The sequence below is a fragment of the Lampetra planeri genome, chromosome 54 (genome assembly GCF_965212315.1).
Source record: "Lampetra planeri chromosome 54, kcLamPlan1.2.h2, whole genome shotgun sequence".
NCBI lineage: Eukaryota > Metazoa > Chordata > Hyperoartia > Petromyzontiformes > Petromyzontidae > Lampetra > Lampetra planeri.
This window is the reverse complement of record NC_136160.1, coordinates 8,352,067-8,372,251: the sequence shown is the minus strand read 5'-3', so window position 1 is coordinate 8,372,251 and position 20,185 is coordinate 8,352,067. Positions and strand designations below refer to the sequence as shown.

Below are 20,185 nucleotides of genomic sequence, written 5' to 3'. Positions count from 1 at the left end.
CATCAAACCCCTGTCAAGCACGCACACCGCGTATGTGGTGGTGGTAGAGGTTGGGGAGGTGGTGTGGGTGGTGATGATGGTGTTGCTGGTGGTGGAGGAGGTGGTGGGGTTGCCGGATTAATTCAGTCACTCGTATCACACTCTCTTCTCTACCTCATCGATCACAACCGGCTCACTCCCCCATCGCCTGCACACACCCTCACTCACTCACACACTCACTCACTTACTCACCCACTAACTTTACCACTCACCCACTCCACTCACCCTCTCACTCACCTACTCACCCACTAACTTTACCACTCACCCACTTCACTCACCCATTCACTCACCTACTCACCCACTCACTCACCCACCCACTCGCGCACCCATTCACTCACCCACTCACCCACCCACTCACCCACCTACTCACCCACCCACTCACCACACCGCAAGTCCACCTCACTTCTTTCTCTGCCTCGTCCCCTCGCCCTGCTCCGCGCTGCTCAGCACAGGCATTACTCTCGCCGATTACAAACTTTGGTGGTGCTCTTTGTCGCTGGCCGCTGAGCGTTTTAGGCCTTTGGGCCCCCTGCGCTTTGCAACTGTGCTTTTAAAACAACAGCAACAAAAATTCGTTCCTTTGTGAACGTGGGGCCCCGGTTTATTTACTCAGCTCCAGAACGGCAATGAATCCTCCTCCACTCAGACTCACCACGCTGCAGTCTCCTCCTCCTCAATGTTTCCGTCCTCCCCTCCCCCAGTCCACATCTAAACACTTAGGATTAATTGCCTGTGTGTCTTTGTGTGTATCTTTGTGTGTGTGTAGTCGGCCGGGGTGCGGTAGTGTAGTGGTTAGCGTGCTGCCCTACAAACCCGGCAACCTGGGTTCGAGTCCCGCTCATGGCCAACACCAGTGACAATTATTTGAACCGGTACTGGGCCTCTCCTAGGTCGACTCAGCCTCAAATTAGTACCTGGTGCGGTGTTTAAACATCACCACTGGGGAGACAAAGGTAGCCGGGAGTGGTGCTGGCCACCCACCCTTTCGTTTGTTGTGCCGGCCTTCATAGGTGCTCACTAATAGCACTTGCTCCTACAGTCTGTTAAGGCTATACGGGTGATCTTTGTCTTTTGTATGTGTGGAGCGGCGCCGCAGTGTTTAGCGCACTGCACCACAAATCCGAGTTCGATTCCCGCTCGCGACAAATAAGAGCAGCGAACGTCTGAATCGGTCCTGGCTCCTCTCCTAAGTTGACTCGGCTTTAATTAGTAGCTGGTGCGGTGTGTGTAGCACTTCCCCATCTGCCTTTGCCCTTTCCCAACAACCTTGCTCAATCCGAGAATTGTGCTGCAGCGTCGTGGAATGCAAAATTGTATTATTATCTCTTACAAACTTTGGTGGTGCTGTTTGTTGCTGATCCTTTGGACCTTTGGATATGTGCTCGGCAAGCTGCGTAATAAACATTGGCGCTCGGGGGAGACAAAGGTGGCCGGGTCATGGTACGGCAGACCATACCATCACCCCCCTCCTAGTTGCACCGTCCTGGCATTCATTCGTAGGTGCTTCTCACAAACAGCACTTGCCCCAACAGCTTGTATGGGTTACACTGGGGATCTTTGTCTTTGTCTTGTGAGTAGAAGGAGGATGATGGAATGTGGCTGGAGAGAGAGACAGGGATAAAGGGATCAGACAGAGGGAGCAACAAAGACAAAGATCCCCCATGTAGCCTTCACAGACTGTTGGGGCAAGTGCTATTAGCGAATAGCACCTATGAAGGCCGGCACGGCGAGTGAATGGGTGGGCCACCAGCAACACACCCCGCTGCCTTTGTTTCCCGAGTGTATGTTGTTTACACACCCGTACCAGGTACTCATTTGAGGCTGAGTGAGTGGAGATTGCACGTTCTCTCTCCCCCCCGTGTCCAGCATGGGTTTCCTTCTGGTCCTCCAGTGTCCTCCCACAACGATAATTCACACTCAGCGGCTACAACCCACACTGAGCGTAGCTGACATTGGCCAAACATCGCCAACACAGGACACCCATGAGAAAGAGTCGTTAAACGATTAAACTATTTTTTTATTTTACCAGATAAGGCCCCACTGACCTATGTAGCTCTTTTTCAGAAGCGACGTGGCTATCACAAATGATCGCTCGACGAAGTTGCTTATCATCATCGTGTGGACATTTATAGCAGCAGCCAAATAATAAACGTGGAGGGAAAAACCAGAGGACCCGGAGAAAAATCCACTTGACCACGGGAAGATAGACACGCAAACTCCAAATAAACAGCAGGCGTCAGGGTCGGGTTCGTACTCACGACCTACCGACCAAGCGAGGGCATTAACATGTCGCCACCGTGGTGTCCAGTGCGGCTCTCCTGGGTAACTAATAATTATTATTGTCGTTGTGAACCTGTTGCTCGACCGCCGTGAGTCGGGGCTAAAGGTCACGGGGTCAGAGTTCCCACGTATTGGCCGCACCGACGCGTGGCTCGCTCGCTGCAGAGAGAGGCGGGAAGGGAGGGCGGGGATGTATTTGGACGTTTTGGCGGTACAACGGTGGAGCATGACAACACAGCTGTTGCCCCCTTGAGTGAGCTGCAGACTCTCCATTCGAAGTTTCCTTAGATTCAGCAGCCACTTTCCCATTCGAACGTGCGGTCGTGACACCACGAGTCGTCATCTTTTGATGCCCACCATCCGCCAAGAAATTATTTCTGACATTAATCTGAAGAACCATCCGACCAAGTCTAGGTCACGAGGAGTTAAATCTGCCTTTGGAACACGGAGCAGCCAATCGTCATCAGGCTGGGTGCTGCTATACGACAACAGACTGTGAAGCTTCGTGTTCAGCTGCTCGTAACGTTCATCTTCTGATTGCTTCCACATCATGAGGACTGATTTTGATGCATCACCACCACCACCATCCCGCAAGATTTTCTGACCGGGGTTGCGAATCGTGGGTAAATAAATAATATTTGCAAAAAAAAAAAAATAATGATACCCGCGCACCACGACTGGAGGACCGCCAATACGCTAATTTAAATTTCGTTTTAAAGCTTTCGTGACTGCAGGGATTAATATTCTTGGACCTTTCGGTAAAGTCACGTAGAAGGGAAATAATAAAAACCTAACAATAAGATTCTCAGAACGTTTCGGCCACAACAGTCCTGACATTAGGACGCTGTCTTTCCGACAGCTCTGTTCTGACGACAGCTGCTTGTGTTGTGGCCGAAACGTTGTGAGAATTGTATTGTTTGATTTTTATTATGTTATTATATCCCTTCTACGTGACTTCACCGAAAGATGTAAGAACACTAATTTAACTTCTTTCTAATGGAACCAGGACGGGTTTGATTCCCGGTATCCGGCGTTGCCACCAGAGGTGAGCAATCAATGGATGTGTACCTCGGGGGGAGCGCGGCGGAACGTGAGCCACGACCCGCGTGCTGTCACGTGACCTCCTCGGCCTTGGCCAGACCGCCAACCCGTGGAGCTGAATGCTTGGCCATCCTAACGGGAAGCGGTGATGCGAGGAGACCGGTATTCACGCTTGCTAGGGTTCGTCAGTAGAAGACAGCCATCGATGCCAAAGACCAGTTCGGAAAACAACGGCTGGTGGTGGCCGTGGGTGGGATTTGAGCTCCGGTTGCTGGGTTCGTAGCGCATGAATCGCTACTACAATACCGCTCCCCTCCAAAGACAAAGATTCCCCTGTGTAGCCAAACAGACTGTTAAGGCAAGTGCCTTTAGCTAGTTGTACCTCTGAAGGCCGGCACGGCAAATGAGGGGATGGGTGGCCAGCACTGCCCCTGGTCACCCTTGTCTCCCGAGTGGTAATGTTTACATACCGTGCCAGGCACTTGTTTGAGGCTGAGTCTACCTAAGGGTGGCCCAGGACCGATTCAGCACCACTGTTATCGACCGTGAGCAGTTCGGCAGGTTCAAAGCGCGGCTCCCCTACACACACACTCACATGCGCGCACCGATGCTCACACACACACTCGCGCACGTTGAGCGAGAGAGTGGTGGTGATGAATTAATTTGCTGTTAACGAGGCGCGTGGACAGGGAGCGCGCCATGCTTGAGCGATCATCTGGCACGGCAAGTGGAATTAGACATTAACCACGTTAATGTGCGCTGAATCTACGTGAGCGCGAGAGAGCAAGAGAGCGCGTGGCCAGACGGAGGAGGAGACCGTCGGGGCTGACCGTGGATGTCCCTGCAGCAGCTGTGGGGTCAGGGGGAGGATGGGGAGCATTGAGAGTGAGGCGGTGTGGTGCTCGTGGTGGAGGAGGTGTGGTGCTCGTGGAGGATGTGGTGTGGTGGTGGTGGCGGCATCGGCAGTTTTGCCCACGATGACATTGATCTTGAGCATTTAATTTCTATGTCTTCTATCGTAAGATGTTAACCTATTGTATAGTAACGTGTCATAGCGTGCCACGTTGTATTGCGTCGCCGCTGTGTGGTAATACGCCTTGCGTCTCCTCACCCTGGCCAGGAGTACAACCATGGAATCCTGTGGTGGGAGGAGCGCTACATCCAGAAGGCGCTCTACCGCTCCCTTCGCGACGAGAGGGGCGCCAAGAAGGGGAGCGCCCCCCCGCTGCCCACGCGCGCCCCCCACGCCGCCAACACCGCGATGGGTAAACGCTCTCTGCTCGCCCGTGCATGCATCCGCTACACGTGCCGCCGGACCGTGTCAACGATGGCGATGATGATGATGATGATGGCGATAATGGTGTCTGTGTCTCTGACAGGCCGTGGAAAGGGGCCGCAGTTGAAGGCCGGGTCCCTCTCTAGACTGGCTCGGAGCGGCCTCCCCGCAGTCCTGCCCTGCAAACGCAAGCGCGACAAGGGCAGGGAGGGCAGCCCTGCCCCCACCGCCGGGGCAGGGACAGCAAGCGAGGAGGGAAATCTTCGCAAGAAGTGAGTGCGATGGTGGGAGGAGGAGGGAGAGTGATGAGGAGGTGGGAGACCAGGCGGAGGAAGAGGAGGGGGAAGGGGGAGAGCAGAGGGCAGTGGGCTGACCGCTAGCTCACCAAGCTAGCCAACCAGACACTAACCCTCATCACACTAGCTAACTATAAATAATAGCCATAACACTTACCCTAACAACAGTCTGTTAAAGCTATCAGGGGTGTCTTTGTCTTTTTCTTCACGTGTTTGTGTGTGTGCTTGTGTGTGTGCTTGTGTGTGTGTGTGCAAGGCCTACGATACCATCAACAGGCCAGGGCTCTGAGTTCTTATTTGTGATTTCAGGGTCCCTGACCCGCTGCTTATAATCATTAAGGACCTTCATTATGGTGGGCAGGCCCGGATAAAGCTGCTTGGCTGGGAAGGAGAGCCATTTCCTTTTACCTTGGGGTGCAACAGGGATATCCTCTGGCTTATACATATTTTATCATCTTCTTAGACACTTTTCATGCCTGTACCGGAGGTATTTTCATCTGGTATAAATACAAATGAGGCTGATCGATGCCCGGGTGTGGTCAAGGGATGGCTCTCTATTGGTCAACCATGTGATGTATGCTGATGATCTGGTAATTACTGCTCACTTTGAGAGGCTCTGCTGCTGAAGCTGGAGTGTGCTACTAAGAGGTGTGGGGCCTTACCATCAGCCCCACCACAACTAAGCACCTGCCTGGGTATATCTGCCATGACACTCTAACCCCTCAACTCTCCATGAATGATGCGGCACTGTGCTCATCGCCAGCGTCGGTTTGGCAGCAGAGGTCTCACTGAATTAGTCGAGCAGCATTATCTTTCATCACCTGTGTAATGCTGGGTGGAAGCTATATGGCCTGTCACTCCACTGTCACTCCATACGAAGCTTCGGGTCTTCTCGGCCACAGTTATGCTCTCCCTTCTCTATGCTTGCGAAACATGGACGCCTTCGAAGAAACATCTGCGCCGGTTTGAAGCAATCCACCTGGCACTGCCTAAGATCCATCTTGGGTTTAACCACTGGATTGTGTAAGGATCTTACACATCCTTGAAAGATCTGGACACAGTCCTATTATCCTTGAGCTCCTCTGGCAGGCAAGGCTGCATATGGCTGGGTCATATGGTCTGCATGCCCAGCCACCACATGCCCAAGCAGCTTCTGTTTGGCAAGATATAGGGGGCTAAACGGGCTTCGCATGGGCTAGAGAAGAGATGAACTGTGGTAGAAAAGGATGCAAAGCTGAGTGGACATGCCAACGACTGGTACCAGCGGTGTCAAGATTCAAGATCGGCCTCTGTGGAGGATGTTCGTGAAAGATGCTTCTAGGCAGTTAGAGGCAGTCGCCCTCCAGACACAACGGAGGGCAGAGGAGCGACGAAGCAATGAGTGGAGCGCCAGGCAGATCAAACGTAGCGGGTTGGCACAGTAGGGGACACAGGTGGTGCATCTGCAGTCATCTCAGACGGTCAACCCCTGGCACCTGCTGGGTCTGTTCCGTGACCTCCTGGCAGCGGGCGTTCGACACTTTACGTGGCCTTAACGTGCACATTGCCTGGCACAAGCGCCCTGGTGGCGTCCACCGCCACTTAGTGGCGAATGGCGGTTTTGTTATGTGCGTATGTGGGGAGCGGTGGCGCAGTGGTTACCGCACTGCGTTACGAACCCAGCGACCCGAGTTCGATTTCCGCTCACAGCCAACAGCAATGACGAATATTGCAACTGGTCCTGGGCCTCCCCTAGGTCGACTCGGCCTCAAATGAGTACCTGGTGCGACGCAAAAACATGATCACTTGGGAGACAAAGGGCCACCGTTCGTGGTGCTGGCCACCCACCCCCTCGTAGTGCCGTTCTGGCCTTCATAGGTGCTGCTCGCTAACAGCACTTACCCCAACAGTCTGTTAAAGCTACACGGGTGGGGGGGGGGGATTTTTGTCTTTGTGCGTGCCAGACTGCGGGCCCAGCGCAAGTTTGCACAGTCTCAGCCGGGCAGCCCGGGCGGCACTCCTGTGAAGGCGCCCGAGCCGCCCCCCTCCGCCCCCGCCAGCCACATGATGGATGTGTATCCCAAGCGGCCCAAGACGGAGGACTTCCTCACCTTCCTCTGCCTTCGAGGTGCTCACCGAAACCACTGCAGCAACCCTCACCCACAACCCTCACCACAAGGCTCACCCACCCACACTGAAACACTCACCATCGCCACAACCCTCACCGCACCCGGCTCGGCATCCTCCACACTCGCCGCACTGTTGTTATTCTCGTGAATGCCGCTGGGCACCTCTTTGCCATGTGCCCCCCCCGCAGGCCCCCCCCGCAGGCCCCCCCTAGGGGGGTCTGTGGCAGCGAAGTTACCGGGCAACCGCAACCCAACATCTCTGCCTCCGAGACAAGTGGCGTCGCCCTCAGCCCCTGGGGTGGATTTCATTTTTTATTTGCGGGTGGTGCAGGGCAACGCAGGGCGGCTCAGTGGTGACACTTGCTCCTCACGGCCAGAAGCGCCTCGGTTCGATTCCCGACTCATGCTGCCATTCTTAGTGGAGGATGAACGTTCTGTCCCTCGCCATGATTTGCACGGGTTTCCTCCCGAACCTCAGCTTTCCTCCTCCCTAAGCTAATACCACAAATATTCCCCCCGTAGCTTTTTTCATTCTGTTGGAGCAAGTGCTGTTAGCGAGCAGCGCCGACACGGCAGACGAGGGGGTGGGTGGCCAGCACCACGCCTGAACTAAACCCTCACGCGTGGTGTCAGCGGTATTGGGCAAACGCAGTGCTCAGAAATCACCGGAAAAGTACTCTGTAGGAATCACACAGCAGCAGCATCGCTCCGCTGTTGTCAAAACTCGGCAGGATTTTCCTGAAAAGGAGTCTTGACAGCTCGATGCAGAGCATTGCCGTTGATGCCGATGGACGGCGTGCATGTGTGGATTGCGTTGGCGCAGGCACCCACGCCCTGCCCCGGAGCATGGAGCTGTTCGGCAGGGCCTCCGACGAGTGGGACGACGAGGAGGAGACGGCGGCTGAAGAGGCGTCCTCCTCATCGTCCTCCACCTCCTCGGCGGCGTCGTCGTCGTCGGTGGCGGCGGCGGCGGCGGAAGTGGACGGGGAAGGTGGAGGAGCGACGATGATGGCGATGGAGGAGTCGGCCCTCCCCGCCTCCCCCACCTCGTCGTGTCCGTCCACACCTCGTCGCAACCGCCCCGGCACGCACCCCCCGGCCAGCAACGGGCACGGTGAGACGAGACGCGTGGCACCGCGCCCCCCGGGGGTGCTGTCGGTGTTCCCTGCCAGCGTCGCAACTTGACGGGGATCCCTGTCCGCATTGTCAGAAACCCCTCCGTCACCCGGCAGAGCCACGTTGAGTTGCCACGCGGTACCGTGGGCGTTGGCTCACGGCGCCTCGTCACTCGTTGGAAACCGAGATGCCGGCGGTTGCGCCCAAGGAGCGCGCCGAGCGTCGTCGGGACGAGGCCTGGAGAGTCGGAGGAACCCCCCTCCCCGGGAGGGTCGAGCCAGACCTCCTCGGCACCGGAAAGGCTGATCGCGAACTCCGATCGTGTCGATTCTGTCCACGCCATCGGCTGAGCAGAGCTACTGCTGCCCCCCACCCCACCAACCGTGCCCCCCACAACTGCCCCCCCACCACTACCCCCCCACCCACCCTCGTTCGTCGTAATGGATGGACGAGATTTTTTCCCACACTCCAGAAATGCGCGGCGGTTTTGTGGACCCGCCGAGCGGCACAATGGGCGCGGAGACGCTCGGCCGCACCGGGGTCGCCCCCCGCGGTGAGGGAGGGTGACCTTTGACCTGATAAGCCGCCCCCGCATTGAGGCTTGAAGCCGGCCCAAAAATAGCGGTGCACCGCGTGGAGAGATGCATCAGTGCCTGGGCATTATTCACCAAGCAAGGGAGCGGGCATGATTGTGAGAGAAGAGTGTATGTGAGTGTGTGTGTGTGCGAGTGAAAGTGTGTGTGAGTGTGTGTGCAAGTGAGAGTGTCAGTGTGTTTGAGAGAAGAGTATGTACGAGTTAGAGAGTGTGTGAGAGAAGAGTGTGTGAGTGTGTGTGCAAGAAGAGTGTGTATGAGTGTGTGTGTAAGTGAGAGAGTGTGTGCGAGTGTGTGAGTGTGCGAGAGAAGAGTGTGAGTGTTTGTGAGAAGAGTGTGTGTGTGCGAAAAAAGTGTGAGTGTGTGAACGTTCGAGAAGACTGTTTGAGTGAGAGAGAAGAGTGTATGAGAGAGAGCAGAGTGTTTGCGAGTGTGAGAGAAGTGTTAGTGTGCGAGTGAGCGGTGGTGGGGAGCGGTAGTGTAGCAGTTAGCGCGCTGCGTTACGAACCTGGCGACCCGGTTTAGATTCCCGCTCACGGCCAACACCAAATGACGATTTTCTGAACCGGTCCTGAGCCTCCCCTAGGTCGACTCAGCCTCAAATGAGTACCTGGTGCGATGTGTAGGGAGACAAAGGCGGCCAGGCGTGGTGTTGGCCACCTATCTCCTCATGTTCTGTACCGGCCTTCATAGGTGCTATTCGCTAACAGCACTTGCCCCTACAGTCTGCTAAGGTTATACGGGGGATCTTTTAATATGATCATCGTGTTTGAGTCTCCCTCTCTCGCTTTCTCTCTTCCAGTTTGGTCGACGCCGACCAGGCCGTGCCGGCCACCGCAGCAGGCGCAGCAGCAGCAGGCGCAGCAGAGGCTGAGGAGGGCGGTGGCGGTGCGCGCTGGCACTGTAATGCCCTTCTCGGAGGGCCTTGGCGGCACCGCGATTGTGCCCGTGGTGGTGGTGGTGGGCAGACCGGCACCCCCTTCGCTGGCCCAGCGTCGCCCGGTCACCACAACCACCGCCACCGCGCTGGCACCAAAGGTACGAACCTGCTAGTGCCGGTTGCTAATTTTTTACAAAACTGCATTCGGTTTTCAATCTTGATGATGATTTAAAAGTGTACGGTTCCAGTGGCTTCATAACATCGGAAGAAAGAGCATTGCAGACACCAACACACACGCGCGTGTAGACACGTCAACACTCGCCGAAACAAACGTGCACGCATCTGTCTGTAAGCGACCCGCCTGGCTGGGTGCAGGCGGACGAACCGGCCGTGTCGCCGCACCGCACCAGCTACGCAGCTAGCACTGAGCAACACCGTTACCGGCACAGATATATCTCCACTGGTGTTGGCCGTGAGCGGGAATCGAACTCTGGTTGCCGGGTTTGTTACGCAGTGTGCTAACCACTACACCACCGCTCCCCGACACACACGCACACTAACGCACACATACTGACACACGCATGCACATAAACACAAGAAAAAGGTCCCCTGTATAGCCTGTAATAGACTGTTGGGGCAAGTGCTGTTAGTGAGTAGCATTAAGACCAGCACGGCACATCGAGGGTGCGGATGGCCAGCACCACGCCCGGCCACCTTTATCTCCTGAGTGGCGATGTTTACACAACGGCACCAAGGGACGCACAGACACGCACGCTGAAAGACGCGCGCACACACATGTGTTGGCACGATCGCCCGAGTGCCGGGGTGCGTTGTCCCGGCGTGGTAATCCGGCTCAACGCCGCCGCCTCGGGCCTCCTCCGTGGCGGTGTCGCGGATTAGCAGCAAGCGTGCCCCTCGGCACCCTGGAGCAAAACACAATGCCTCCTCCTCATCCCTCCTCATCCTGCCTCTTCATTCCACCCTCCTCCCCCCGCTCCTCCTCCCCTTCTCCTCTCTTACTCCCCCCACCCCCTCCTACCTCTTCTCATTCCCCGCTCTCATCGCCTCTCCCGGTTCACGCTCAGGCACAGCTCCACACGCTGGCGGCGGGCTGCCCACGTGAGCCCGCGTGAGCCGTTCACTTGTGGGGCAATCGTGGGTACGCCTCCGGTCGAGACACGGGAAAAAGAGACCAAATGGCCTCTCGAGTTGGCTCCAGAAGAGGCCCTGCCACCGGCAGTGGCCTGTGCCACTCGCTGCAGAGTTTTTCGCGGTTCTCAATTTGGCAGGCCGCCCTGGTTAACACCGCGGTGGCGCGCGTTCCGACCATAAAACACCGCGTGCCTTCTGCTCCGCTCCCAGGGGACGATAAAGATCCCCATGACATCATTTGAAGAGAATAGTCGGCCATCGTTTGCCGGCATAAAAAATTACACCACAAGTTACCGGGGTTACTCGAGGGGAACATCGCCCTCCACTCGCTGACGATCACCCTGCGCTGCAAGAACAGCAGCACCACTACCACGTGTACTCGCTTATTATGATCGATTATGATAAATTCTCCTCCTCCCCCATCTTTACCCTCCTCCCGCAGGATTCTAAACTCCCGAACGGTTCTCCGTGCGCCAACTCGGCCGGCAAGGTCCGGGCAGCGGCGGCAGCGGCGGCGCGCGCCGTGGCGGACGCCCGCATGCAGCCACAGTCTTCGCGCTGCGCCGTCACCATCCGCAACGGCCACGTTTACTGTGCTAAGGGCCGGCGCCACTCCCTCCGCAGTGCCAGCAACGGCGGAAGCAGCGCCGGCGGTGATGGCGGCGGTGATGGTGGTGATGGCGCCGCACTACGGAGCGGCTCTTCCCCACGGCCGCCCCCTCGCCAGGGCCACGCTGACGCACCAGTCACGCGACAGCAGAACGGCAGCCGCAGTTCGTGCCGACCGACGCTGCGAGCCAATGGGCTGCTGGCGCACGGCGCCAGCCGCGCAGAAAAGTTGGGCGGCGCAGACAGTGCAACGCCGAAGCTCGGGGCGACCGGATCCGACGCAGCCGGAAAGTCCGGCGGCCGCATCATCTCGCGTACGCAGCCGGCGCCATCGCCGTCTCCGTCTCTCGCCGGGAAGCGGAGCGGCGAGACCAGCTACGCCACAAAAATTAACGGCTGTCTGAGAAAGGGGGCGGCCGTAAGGTTGCTCGGACGGAGCGGGGACGACGGGGAGCGAAGGCCGGCGAGGGGAGCGCAGGCTGCGGGGACGGCGGTGGCGCGGCGCCATTCACGCCCCACCGCGGGGGAGGCAAAGCTGACGCGCTCGGTGAGCGAGCAGCTGCACAGGAAGGCGATGGCGGCGGAGAGGGCGGCGGAAGCGGAGAGGGCGAGAAACGACGGCGGCGACCGCGGGGCCAGCGCGGGACCAGCGCTGCGGTCGAGCTCTGTCCGGCGGGCGGCCAACGGAGACCCCGATGAGAAGCCGGCGGCGGCGGCAGCGACGACAACGACGGTGACCGTGACGCTGGTGAAGACGCCGGTGGAGAGGCCGAGGGCGCGGAGCGAGCGGGACGGGGCGGAGGCAGCGACGCACGGTGCGAACGGCAATGCAGCCGAGATCGTCCGGCCACGGCTAGGGACCACGACGACCGCCTGTCTCGCTCGGAGCGAGAAGCCAAAAAACAATAATGGCAACGACAACAACAAGAGGGCGAAGCCCACGACCGCCGAACCGCCCGGCGCAACGGCAGGCGGCGCAAAAACGGCGGCCGAAGACGAGCCGGGCGCCGGGGAAACCGGCAGAGCGAGACCGGCCGCTCCCGCGCCGCCGCAACCGTCCGCCCCGGCCTGTGGCAGGACCAGGGCCTCGGCCGATTCGCCAGGCAGCAGATCGGCGCGGTCGGCAGTGCCGCCGGCTGCCCCGCCATCGGACCTCTCCGAGATCCCCACGCTGCGCCCGAGCAGCCGGGAGTTCCAGGACCCCGTGGCGTACGTGGAGAGCATGCGCGGGCACGCGGAGGCATTCGGCGCGTGCCGCGTGGTGCCTCCCGCCGACTGGCGCCCCGAGTGCAAGTTGCACGAGGACATGCGCTTCGTGACGCGCGTGCAGCACGTGCACAAGCTGGGCCGGCGCTGGGGCCCCAACGCTCAGCGCCTCGCCTGCATCCGCAAGCACCTCCTGGCACAGGGCATCGCGCTGCACGAGCCGCCTGTCATCGGTAACAAGCGCAAGCCAGCGTAGTTTGCATGAGTGTGTGGTGAGCGAGCGAGTGTGTATTGTATGCCTGTGTATGTGGGGAGGAGCGGTGGCAAAGTGGCAATTGCTGTGCTGCAAACCCGGCAACTGAAGTTCGATGCCCGAACTCGAGCTGAACCAGTCCTGGGCCTCTCTTAGCCTCAAATGAGTACCTGGTGTGATGTGTAAACAACGCCACCAAGGAGACAAAGACGGTCGGGCGTGGGGTTGGCCGCCCACCCCTTCAGGTCCCGTGCCGTCCTTTAAATGTGCAACTCACTCACAGCACGAGCCCCAGCAGTCTGTTGCACCTATTACATAGCTCTTGTCTACATCCCTGAGCAAGTGGTGGACATTCCTTATTCCCATGGCTGGGGTGAGTTTCTCCATCATTGTTGACTTCCTTCCCCAGCAAAGTCGTACGTATTTTATTGACCCCAAGGGATGATGGGTTAGGTCTATATTTTTATCTGCATACAGTGACCGTGCTGTAGCTCCATGCTATCTACATAATACCCATTTGGGGGGAGGGGGGGGTGAATTGTTAGTTACCCCCTCCCCGGCTCCTCTCCACCGTGCCCCCCCCCCCCCGCTGCCGATGCCCCAGGGCAGGTAGCGTGAGTTGCTGCTACTGCTGCACCTGCGGTGAGCGATGCTACGTCACCGTTGTTTTGACAGCCGTGCGGTCACGTGCGCGGATTTTTTTTCTCTCGGCTCTTCACACCTCCTCTCCCCTCCCTCGCTCGCCCACGTGCACGCACACATTCGCAACTACAACAGCCACCATTCACCACTAAGTGGCGGTGACGTCTCCACGGCGCTTGTGCCAGGCTAGGTGCACTTTGAGGCCATCGCGTGAAGTGTCGAAGGCTCACTGCTGGCAGGCCATGAGACAGACCCAGGTGACACGGGTTGCCTGACTGAGATGACTGGCAGATGCACCACCTGTGCCCCCTACTGCGCAAATTTGCTTCACTTTATCTGCCCGGCGCTCCGCTCGTTATTGTGAGCATCGCTCCTTTGCCCTTCGCTGTTGCTGGAGGGCGACTGCCTCCAATTGCCCAGTCACGTCATTCACGAGCCTCCTCCTCCACAGAGACCGATCTTGACACCATTGGTACCTGTCGTCAGCAAATCCGGTACCAACCACGATGCCATTGGCAGCAGCGGCAGCAGGTCCGGTCAGGTGGGAGAGCGGGCAGCTCACAATCTACAGCTCGCGAGTTCAAATCTTGGTCGGTGACGAGTGGTGGGGGGTGCGTGTGGGGTGTTGTCTCGATGCATCATCCCTCCCTGCGGGGTCAATCAAATGAGCACCACTGCGTTGTGGGAGGGAGTGGAAAGGCGCGTGCCCAGCCAGCAGCGCCGCGCGAGCGACTCTCTGCGCCTGCCACTCGGAGTCATTTGACGGTGGATGGCGATGCCATCTCCCTCTCTCCCTCCCCCTCTCTCCCCGTGAACGTGAGGGAGAGGGGGGACGTGGAGCGGCTGCGTCGTGTTTGGGAGTCGCTGCCGACCGCGACTGGACGTGGTTTCGTTCGTGCGTGCGTGCCGCGGGATTTAACCTTTCACCCCGCGTCGTCCCAGCGGGATGTCCGTGCGGCCGCCCCCCCACCTCCTCCTGCTGCTGCTGCTCTCAGGCTGCGTTCCATCCACGCAAATCCACCTCCCTCTCTCCCTCACACTCTCCCTTACCCTCTCTCTCCCTTTTTCTCCCTCTCTCTCCTTTACTCTCTCCCCCACTCTCTCTTGTGCTTACACTCGTGGCTGTTTTTTTTAAAGAGTTGCTGAGCACAGGCCCAAAGATCCCCCGTGTAGCCTTAACAGAGGGGGTGGGTGGCCAGCACCACCATGCCCGGCTGCCTCTGTTTCCCACGTGTTGATGTTTACACATTGCACCAGGTACAGAGATGACCTGAGCGTAGGCCCAAAGGCCCTTGGATCACGATAGAGTCACGACATAGACATGACACAGACACGACACAGACACGACGCAGACACACTAACGTCATGATAGCGTCACTGATGTCCCCCCACCCCTCACCCACCCCCCTTGGGTCGTTGTCGGTACCCGTGTGTGTGGTGTTGGTGTACTTTGCGCATCAGTGTGTGCGTTTACTTGTGTACGTACGGGTGTGTATGCCTTATGGGGAGTGGTAGTGTAGCGGTTAGCGCGCTGCGCTATGAGCCCAGCGACCCGGGTTCGTTTCCCGCTCACGGCCAACACCGGTGACGATTATCTGAACCGGTCCAGGGCCTCCCCTAGGTCGACTCAGCCACAAATGAGTACCTGGGTACGGTGTGTATACATTGCCACTGGGGAGACAAAGGCGGTCGGGTGTGGTGCTGACCACCCACCCCCTCGTGTACCGTTCCAGCCTTCATAGGTGCTCGATAACAGCACTTGCCCCTACAGTCTGTTAAGGCTATACGGGGAATTTCTGTCTTGTCTGTGCGTGCGTGCACTCATGTCTGCGTCGCCATCTACAGCACACCACACCCAGGATTAACCGATTAACAGAAAATATTTATTTCTCCAGGGGCGGTGGTGGGGAGGTGGTGATACCCGACACATTGCTGTGTGCTAGAGTTTATCGGTAGAATAGTTATCGTGATAGTTCTGCTTTCATTGTAGGGTTTAGGCTTAGGGCTGGGCTAAGGCTACCCTGATGGTTGCTGCTGTTGAGTTTGGGTTATGGCTGTATTTGTGGTTGGAATTGGGCGTGTAATTTGAGCTGTGGATTTGGTTTAAAGGATAGCGCTAGGGGCAGGGTGAACGCAAGTACTAGGGTACTATCTGTGCATCTGTCAGGGTTAGGGCCAGACTACAGATTAGAGCCAGGGCTTAGGGTTAGAGCCAGGGCCAAGGTTAGAGCCAGGTCTATGGGTTAGAAGCCAGGGCTAGGGTTAGAGCTAGGCCTAAGGTTTATTTCCAGGATGAGGGTTAGAGCCAGGCCGAAGGATTAAGAGCCAGGCCTAAGGGTTAGAGCTAGGCCTAAGGGGCAGTGCCAGGCCTATGGGTTCGGGCCAGGCCTGAAGGTTAGGGCCAGGGCTAGGGCCAGGATTCAAAGTTAGGGCCATAGTTAGAGCTAGGGCCAGGATTAAGGGTTAGGGCTAGGGGTGGGACCAGGGTTAGAGCGTAGGGTTCGGGCCAGGGCTAGGGCTCTGGTTTAGGACTGATGGAGTCGAGTGCCCAATCCTCCTCCGCGACGCTCCGGCTCGACCAGTTCCGTTCTCACGGCTCCGCCGGTCCCTGGTGGTCAGCAATTGACGCATCCCGGGGAGCCGCGGTCCTTACCCTCGCAACCACAACCCCCCCAATCACCACCTCTCACCCCCCCCAACCCATTACCTTCTCCCCGCACACACAGACGAGTGCGCACACCCATGGACAGACACGCTCGCAAACTCAAAGCAACTCCCGTCGTGGCGCCCGTGATGATGTCTCTGGATTGGTACAGGGAGGAGCTGGCACAGTCGGTGGTGTGACACTCGCGGCCAGTGGTAGTGGCCGCTAGTGCCTGTGTGCGTGTGGGGGGAGGGAGCGGTGGTACAGCGGTGAGGCCGCTGCACTACCGTCGACCCGAATTCAATTCGAGTCACGACCAACACCGGTGGCGGATATTTAAACCGGTCCTCGGTCTTCTGTAGGTCAACTCGACCTTAAATGAGTCGTACCTTTTGCGGTGTGTTAAACATCACCACTCGGGAGACAAGCTCGCAAAACAGCACTTGCCCGAACAGTCAAGGCTATACAGGGGATCTTTGTATTTCTGTGCACACAGCGCTGTGTAACAGCTGAAGCTCCTAATAATGATAATAATTGAAAATTTTGCTATCGCCCCCACAGCGCAAGGCTATCACGAAGGAAGGTGCCGCGGTGTTTCACAGTAGGGGGGTGATTTTTGCTCTGTAAATCCCATTTGAGCAATTTGCGGTGTAATTTACAAATTTGGACTAATACCAGCACACAATGGGCCATGCTTCTCGAATATGGCCACGGGATCTTTAATATCCGGTCTGAAGTGGACGGTCCTGAGTATTGAATGGGTTCTACTCTGCAGTGTTGGCCAGCGTGCCCTGCCGGGTTGGAACCACAAACTTCTGTAACGAGCAGCAAATTCTCTATCGCAGGGCTGCGTCATGGCCCTCAACAAAACAGTGGCTCCGTAAAAGGACTGGCTTGTCGACCGGCATGCATGCACGCACGTGCGTGTGTGTGTGTGCGTGTCTTTGTGTGTCTGGGTGTGCTGTTTGCCATCCATCCCCTTGTGTGCCATTCCGGCTTTCATAGGTGCTCCCCCCCTCTCCGTCCCTCTCCTCTCCCCCTCTCCGCCCTCCCTCTCTTCCCTCCCCTCCCCTTGCTCCCCTCGCTTCTCGCTTCCCCTCCTCTCCCCCTCTTCTCCCCTCCCTCCCCCTCCTCACCAATCCCTCCCCGCCCCCCCGCAGGTGGCTGTGAGCTGGACCTGGCGCGCTTCTCCCAGCTGATGGGCGGGATGGGCGGCGTGCACCGCGTGGTGGGCACGCGTCCGTGGAGCCGGCTGGCGGACCAGCTGCGCGTACCGCGCGGCGCCCAGGACCGCCTCGCCAAGTTGCAGGAGGCCTACTGCAAGTACCTGCTGGCGTACGACTGCCTGGCGCCCGCCGACCGACAGCAGCTGCTGCGCGACGTGCTGGCGGAGAAGCGGCGCCTGGAGCAGGAGCAGCAGGAGGAGGAGGGCGCAGCAGCCGCCGCGGTGAGCGGGGGAGGGAGAAGCGCCGTCAAGCGAGGTGGTGGTGGTGGTGGTGGTGGTTTTGGTGGTGGTGGTGGTGGTCACGAAGAAGGTAGTGGTGGTCGTGATTGTGGAGGTGGTCGTGGTTGGGGTGGTTGTGGTGGTGGTGGTGGTCACGAAGGAGGCAGTGGTGGTAGTGATTGTGGAGGTGGTAGTTGGAGTGGCGCCGGCGTTGCTGTGAGACAGTGATGGGTTGCGCTGGTGGCGGTGCGGAGCAGCAGGTGGCAGCGATGGTGACTGCAGTGGCGGAATAAAATAGCGAAGAAAGTAATGAACATTTTTAAACAGTCAACGCAACGATTGGTCAGTTTAATGGGCAAAACGCCATTCCCTGCTGACCAGTTGGCGCCGGTATCATCTGCAGAACCAGCAGCAGCCGGCGCCCGGGCCGTGGAGGAGAGGTCGTTCGGCCGGGAAACCGATCGCTGAACTGCGCAATGGCCACATCAACGGCGCGGCGCTACGCCGCAGCGCCACCGCAGCGGCAGCAGCCGGCGCTCGCTCGCGGGGACACCAGGCTGGCCACGGCGGCGGTGACGGCAACACCGGCCTCAACACCTCCTCCCCTTCTGTCAGCGTCAACGGCACCGCCAGCACCACCGCCAGCAGCACCGCCAGCAGCACCACCAGCAGCAGCAGCACCACCAGCAGCACCACCAGCAGCAGCACACGGAGGCGCAGCGTGGACACCGGCAAAGGCGAGGAGACGATGCCAGGCGGGGAGGCGGCATTCCTGCACGGCCTGCAAGACTGCGTGCTCAAGGTGCCGTCACCTTCACCACCCACCTCGCCCAGCCACCTTTGTCTCCCCAGTGGTGATATATATATATATATATACTGCACCAGGTACTCATTTGAGGCTGAGTCGACCTAGGGAAGGCCCAGGACCGATTCAGATAATCGCCACTGGTGTGGGCCGTAAGCAGGAATCGAACTCAGGTCACCGGGTTCACAGTGCAGCGTGCTAACCGCTACGCTACACGGGATTCCTCTGGGTTGTCTGGTTTCCTTCTCCCATAGCTAAACCCACACCCACAGTGGAACTGACATCAGCCAAACTCACATCCCAATTGCTGACAAATTTACTTGCAAGTCACTCGGTTGATATCACACAGCAGCAGCAGTAGCAGCAAGGCTTTCCTGGGTAAACACCGTAGAACGACAACAGCGAGTTACGCACAGCGCAAAAATCGTGATTTCTTTTGTCATAGAGATTACAAGCAGTAGAGTAAACAATGGGGACCGTGCGGCCGTCGCGGTGATGAGGCTCCGAGCGTCGAACCCGAAGTGTAAACATCGGGTGGCAGGAGTGACACGCAGCGGAATCTGCCCACGCGGGCACCGTGGGCGCCATGGGATTGTGAGCGGTGGCGGGCGCGGCCTGGGAAGGGGACGCTCGATCCAGTAGCGGATAGAGTGCGGCTCGCAACGCCGGTGGGCACGGAGTGAACACCGCTCTCCCTCTGTGCTCCTCCAGGGGAAGTCGGTGACCCTGACGGCGTTCTACCGCATGGCGCGCAACACCGTCGCCATGTGCTTCAGCACTGAGGAGCCTGCTGCCTGCGAGGTCGAGGTGAGGAAGCGCCGGCAGAAGCGGCGCCGTTGTCATTAACGCTGCCGTTGATGCGAGCACCGTCGGTGGTGATACGAGTGACGGCACCGGCGGCATTGCTGACACCGGCTTCGAATAGCGGCACTCTCTCGGCCCCCGGAGCGTGCAGCTCGGAGTAGGCGGTGAGGGGGTGGAATTTGTGAATTTGTCGGGGCTTGGGGCACTGCGACCCGGCAGTCGCTGGCATGCGCGGCATTCCCCTCCCCCTCGGTTGGCGAGCACCGGCTCGGAACTGGCGCGATTAATCCTGTGCCGTTGCGCGTTTCATCACTTTTGCGTTTGTGGGGGGGTGGGGATGGGTGGTGAGGGCTGGCGCCGTGCCCAGACTGGGGGGGAGGGGGCCGGGCAGGGGGTGCGGCACCGCACCAGCCAATGATGCGAGCCGATGCTGACGTGCGAGCGGCGAGTTGGCCGGCGCGGTTGGCTGGTGGGTCGCCTGTGTCGGGGCGGTGTTGTGGTTTTGGATATTGTTATTTCTCCATTCTCTTCCCGGTGCTGCGCAACATTTAATTTGAGACTCCGTGACCCAGGTCGTTGGTTCGTGCCAGAGAGGAAGAGTTGGCCGGTCGTTCCCACTCAGTGGAAAATGAAAATTGATTTAATTTTTGCTGTTGCCAAAATGATGACTCCCTGCTGTTATGCACTCAGTGCTTTTATTCCTAGACTCACACAGCGAGCCATAGACTCACACAGAGACCCGTAGACTCACGCAGAGAACCGTAGACTCACGCAGAGAACCGTAGACTCACGCAGAGACCCGTAGACTCGCGCAGAGACCCGTAGACTAACGCAGAGACCCGTAGACTAACGCAGAGACCCGTAGACTAACGCAGAGACCCGTAGACTAACGCAGAGACCCGTAGACTCACGCAGAGACCCGTAGACTCACGCAGAGACCCGTAGACTCGTACAGAGACCCGTAGACTCGCGCAGAGACCCGTAGACTAACACAGAG

General features: G+C 58.3%; 1 protein-coding gene across 2 annotated transcripts in view; it reads left to right on the top strand.

Annotated features, from left to right (window-relative positions):
• The window catches only part of LOC144735221 (protein Jumonji-like), a 79,461-nt gene that overhangs the window by 45,176 nt on the left and 14,100 nt on the right, over positions 1-20,185 (top strand). For both annotated transcript variants that reach the window (XM_078617699.1, XM_078617698.1), the window contains exons 2-10: positions 4,481-4,625; positions 4,740-4,908; positions 6,876-7,039; positions 7,864-8,154; positions 9,552-9,787; positions 11,224-12,829; positions 17,296-17,582; positions 17,983-18,381; positions 19,096-19,191. In XM_078617699.1, coding sequence (XP_078473825.1) covers positions 4,481-4,625; positions 4,740-4,908; positions 6,876-7,039; positions 7,864-8,154; positions 9,552-9,787; positions 11,224-12,829; positions 17,296-17,582; positions 17,983-18,381; positions 19,096-19,191 — 3,393 coding nt within the window. The remainder of the gene's footprint in view (positions 1-4,480; positions 4,626-4,739; positions 4,909-6,875; positions 7,040-7,863; positions 8,155-9,551; positions 9,788-11,223; positions 12,830-17,295; positions 17,583-17,982; positions 18,382-19,095; positions 19,192-20,185) is intronic.